The following is a 5,415-nucleotide window of genomic DNA, read 5'->3' as shown; positions in this document are numbered from 1 at the left end:
AGTTCATTTACATTGGAATTTGTCATGTAGGCTAGCCCCCAAAACATTAAACATTACAATTCATGATATTTGTAATTTTGTATAAATTTAATATTATAATAATAAAATGTTATAATATATATATATATATTTTTATTTATTATAATATTTATTAATTTTTTTATACTTTTTGAACATTTTAATGTGTACGCTTGCATATATTAAAGGTGTAAAAAATATTTTATTGCTTTTTACGATTACGATATGGTATAAAGGTTTTTCAAAACAAAAATAAACCAATAAGGATACAACGATTACAGAACCGGCCTTTAGATTTCCTTTCTTTATCTTGGACACTGTTATTTATCACTGACTCATCATCTGCTGGTTTTCTCAAAGGGGCTTGTGTGTAAAGCAGAGCAGAGCAGAGATGCTGGTTAATCACGGCTGTTTATCTTCAGAAGCTCCCTTCATCCTCAGCGATGCCCTGAACGTCCAATCCAGCCTGAACTTCAGCACTTACGCTCCTCCCAACCTGCACTATGCAGTCAGCACTTCCACCGAAAGCCCTTCTCGCTTCTACAGACATCTACCTCTCCCCATGGACACCTCCAACACCACAAACCCGCTCTGGCAGATCCCGAAGACCGGCGTAATAGCCCGCCAGCAGCACTCCCCGCCAGACAGCGGAGCCTCGGCTCGGACCGAGACTAACGGAGGAGCCACGGAGGCCAGAGAGGAGAGGAACCGTCCATCTGTGCTCTTCCGTTCAGCTCGAGCCGAGGGAGACAGGAAGACTCTGCTTCTGAATTCGGAGGTGGAGAACATTGAGCCGTGTCACCCCAGCGGCCCCAAGAGCCCTCTCAGATCAGACTGCCAACCCAACTCACCCGCAGAGTCCAGCAGCTGCAGTCGAGGAGCGGCGTCTCCTCCCAGCTCCATCAGTCTCCCGAAGGTCCGCAACTGGAAGAAGTACAAGTTCATTGTGCTGAACTCCACAGACGGGGCGAATGACAATAGCTCACCGACTCCATCACACATGGTTACAGAATCCAGCGACAAGAGCAGTGAAGCCCGAGGGCAGCTCATTGTGGATAGCAGGTCAGTGAAGCCAAACTTTAAGGATGGCAGTGTGGCAAGTATTAGTATTTGACACATTATTCTTAAACATGGTGTCATGTGTTTTTAGCTCTGCAGATGACTGCATCAAAAAAGAGGAACACGACTCTTCACTTCCCAACACTTTGACAGAGGAGAGCAGCACAGGACCCACAAGATCAGGTGAACACACTTTCTTCACAATGCTCAGATGGGTTTTGGGCCTAAACAGCATTCGTACATGGGCGAAATCTGATTACATTTTTTTTAGAGAATTTCATATTTTTGGGGGCATGTGTCAGTCAGAATGGACAGAGTAACATTTAAGTAATTTGAGATACATGTAAGATTTGACTGTGGCCCCCATCTTTTTCTGTAAAAAACTTTTAGGAAATAATAGGATATTTAGGAAAATATTTTATATATTTTAGGAAAATTATTTTTATTAGTATTTAGGTATGATGTAATGTAATGCCTAAATTATATTAATACACAAAATAATGTTCTTTTTAGCAGCATCATATGACCCCTTTAAATATTAATAATTATTTATAAATTAATATTAATAATAATAATAATAAAACAATAATTGTGTTCACTTAAACGTTTCAATATTTTAGTATTTAGTATTGTAATTAGTCAATAATAATAGCATTTGTTTGTCAATAATAATAATCTTTAGTTATTACATAATAATAATAATAATTATTATTATTATTTTAGTAGTAGTAGTATCAACTATTTACAAAAATCTAGGCCCCAGTGGTTTTCTGAGTTTTATAAAAAATAAAACTTGTGTATGTTCACTTAAGTATTTTAATATTTTAGTAGTTATTAATTATTATTATTATTATTAAAAATATTTAGGCATTACATTTTATGTATGTGGGTTATATATAAGTGATGTACATATAACACATAACAACAAAAAACAAACACTAGCTTTCTATTTTTTCTATTCTATCTACTTGTTTTTCTTTGTTTGTGTGTGTGTGTATATGTGTGTGTGTGTGTGTGTATAATATGTATGTATGTATATATGTATATACACCTTGCTACGTGTACTGCGTTAGGCTAACCGAGACTTGTCATTTGCACTTATATATTGTTGCTCTTTTGTTAGTTTTGACTGCTTTTATTGTCCTCATTTGTAAGTCGCTTTGGATAAAAGCGTCTGCTAAATGACTAAATGTAAATGTAAATGTAAATGTACATGTAATAACCTATTTAAGTATTAAAATACTAGTAATATACATACTAAATCTTCTAATAGTTAGTCATATTTAATAATATTTAGGAATTACATTGTACATATATATATGTGTGTGTGTGTTATATATTTAAGTGATGTAATACTTGATTAAATATTAAAATATTTTAATGTTTTAATAGTTAATATTAATAATATTTAACAATATTTAGGTATTACATTATATATTTTAAGTTTTATTTTTCTTCATTATTTTCCTGTTGGTTTTTTTTTTCTCTTTGGGGCCCCCTATTGGTCACAGGGCGGTATGTGAAAAATACTGCCGAGTTTTCCCACAATGTCTGCTACTCTTAACTGCTGTGGATAAAAGTCTTTTGGAATCTTAATGTTATTATATCATTATTATCGTAACCAATGTTCACAATGTTCAGATCAGATTTCATAACTTCCAGTGTGTGAATGAATCCTAATAGCTCTTGTGTTGTGTTTGCAGAGCGGGACAGAATCTACTGTAACGACTGTGAGTCCAGGAGCGAATCTGACGCAGAGAGGCCACGGTGGCTGCAGGACGGAAAACCGTACAAATGTGAGCACTGCCGGGCCATGTTCTGCTATAACGCAAACCTAGCGAGCCACAAGTCCGTCCACACAGGTAATTTCGCAATGCTTTGGAACTCTGCGATGGTGCTCACTCAAACCTGTGTGTTGCACTTTTACATTTTTATACTGGTTTATTATATCAGGAGAGAAACCGTACCGCTGCAGCGTGTGTGGAGCGCAGTTCAACAGACCTGCCAATCTGAAGACACACTCACGGATCCACTCGGGAGAAAAACCATACAAATGTGAAACCTGCGGCTCGCGCTTCGTCCAGGTACAGTCAGACCCCAATCAGAGTGTTTCTGTACAGTGACAATGCAAAGCAAATGCTCTTCATCTTCTGCTTTCGTGGTTTCAGGTGGCTCATCTGAGGGCTCACGTACTGATCCACACCGGAGAGAAACCGTACCCATGTGACATCTGCGGCACGTGCTTCCGCCACCTTCAGACACTGAAGAGTCACTTACGAATCCACACGGGAGAGAAACCTTATCATGTGAGCATCAGCTGCACATATGTGACCCTGGAGCACAAAACCAGTCTCCAGTAGCAATAGCCAACAATACATTGTATGGGTCAAAATGATCCATTTTTCTTTTATGCCAAAAATCATTAGGATATTAGGTAAAGATCATGTTCCATGAAGATATTTTGTAAATTTCCTACCGTAATCAAATTTTTGATTAGTAATATGCATCGCTAAGGACTTAATTTGTACAACTTTAAAGGGATAGTTCACCCAAAAATGAAAATTTTATGGTTATCTGCTTACCCCCAGGGCATGCAAGATGTAGGTGACTTTGTTTCTTCAGTAGAACACATATAATGATTTTTAACTCCAGCCGTTGCAGTCTATCAGTCGTAAGTTGGACATAGTGTTGTATTAGAGGTAAAAAATTATATAAATACTGTTCGGTTTCTCGCACAAACTGATCGTTTCGTGTCTTAGGACATCAATGTGTCGTCACGAGCCGCAGTGTTTAATTTGGATTTGTCTGTGCATGTTTTTTTTTACTCTCATAGATTTTGTTACCATTGCCATGCATTATACGACTGATAGACTGCAACGGTTAAAGTTAAAAATCATCATTTGTGTTCTACTGAAGAAACAAAGTCACCTACATCTTGGATGCCCCGGGGGTAAGCAGATAAACATCAAATTTTCATTTTTGGGTGAACTATCCCTTTAAAGGCGAATTTCTCAACATTTTGATTTTATTTTATTTTTTTTGCACCCTCAGATTCCAGATTTTCAAATAGTTGTATCTCGGCCAAATATCGTCCTATCCTAACAAGCCATACATTAATGGAAAGCTTATTTATTCATTTAAAAAAACTGACTCTTATGACTGATTTTGTGGTCCAGGGTCACATTTGTTCACATATCAGTATTGAATATTAGAACTGAGAAAGCATTTGATGTGAACTCTTCTTGGTTTCTCATTTCAGTGTGAGAATTGTGACCTGCACTTCCGCCACAAGAGTCAGCTGCGTCTGCATCTGCGACAAAAGCACGGAGCCGTCACCAACACCAAGGTCCAGCACCGCAGAAGCAGAACAGACCTGCCCGTCGCCTCCCTCGTGACCTCGTGAAAACACATCAAGCTCTTCAGAGACAGTTTACAGTTCCTTTAGCCAGAAAAGCCATCAGAACATACAGATGCCCGCATGGATCTTTGTCTTGCCAATGTCCGTGTTTACTCATATGGTGACGTTGCATATTATTTCTTAAATATGGATTAGCTCACCAGCACTTTCTGGTTCAGCCTGCATGATTTCATCTTGATGGTTTAAGATTTTACTGTAAATACTGACTGCCAAGCATCGTACGTCAAGCTCATAGTCTAAGATCTCTAGTATTTATTTTTTATTAAGAATGCTATTTCACTCCCTTTTCAGTAAAACTATGCATTGTATATAATATATGACAGGGAATATTGGTACAAATATAATTATGCAATTGCAGTGTGTATGTTTTGTCAGTGTGGTGCATTTAAAGGAGCTCTGCTTTGTCTGCCAGTTATATTGGATTTACATGTATTTGTACAGCTGTTTTTGGTACTAGAGGGCCGAAGGTCCTTGCAATTAAATATTTCATACCAAACAAATGTAAAGTTCTGGTTTGATTATTATTATTGATATTTTTTTGCATATTTAAGAATCTGACATTTACCTACACATTTTTTATATTATAAAGTTAAATGCTAATATGTACAGCCAAATCACAGTTGTGCTGACATTCAGTGATACAAAACATTAGATTATTCAAATGGATTCTGCACGTGTTGAGTAGCATAGATGACATATGAAAATGCTTCACAGAAATGTTAAATCTATTGTCAAGTTTCATAGCAAGAATTTTAAGAGTTGGTTTGTGTAGCTACAATTTTACACACTATTTATAAACATTGTCATGTTTAGTTTACATTAAATTGGAATTTCTGTGGTGTTGTTTTAGTAATATTTATATTAGTTTTTATTAATATTTTGTTTCAGTTTTAATTTGAGTTTTTCTTTTTCTAAATATT

At 36.5% G+C, this 5,415-nt stretch overlaps 1 protein-coding gene across 1 annotated transcript; it reads left to right on the top strand.

Annotated features, from left to right (window-relative positions):
• The first annotated feature begins 283 nt into the window (after nt 1–283).
• LOC107719257 (B-cell lymphoma 6 protein homolog) lies at nt 284–4,995 on the top strand. Its single transcript, XM_016526637.1, has 6 exons — nt 284–1,080; nt 1,169–1,260; nt 2,781–2,939; nt 3,031–3,161; nt 3,246–3,383; nt 4,337–4,995. The coding sequence occupies exons 1-6, from the start codon at nt 410–412 to the stop codon at nt 4,478–4,480; spliced, it is 1,335 nt and encodes a 444-aa protein (XP_016382123.1). The 5' UTR covers nt 284–409; the 3' UTR covers nt 4,481–4,995.
• The last annotated feature ends 420 nt before the right edge of the window (nt 4,996–5,415 follow it).

This window comes from Sinocyclocheilus rhinocerous, unplaced genomic scaffold (assembly GCF_001515625.1).
Source record: "Sinocyclocheilus rhinocerous isolate Xijiao unplaced genomic scaffold, SAMN03320098_v1.1 scaffold2138, whole genome shotgun sequence".
Lineage (NCBI taxonomy): Eukaryota > Metazoa > Chordata > Actinopteri > Cypriniformes > Cyprinidae > Sinocyclocheilus > Sinocyclocheilus rhinocerous.
The sequence above is the reverse complement of the archived record's forward strand: the minus strand, read 5'-3'. Positions and strand labels throughout refer to the sequence as shown.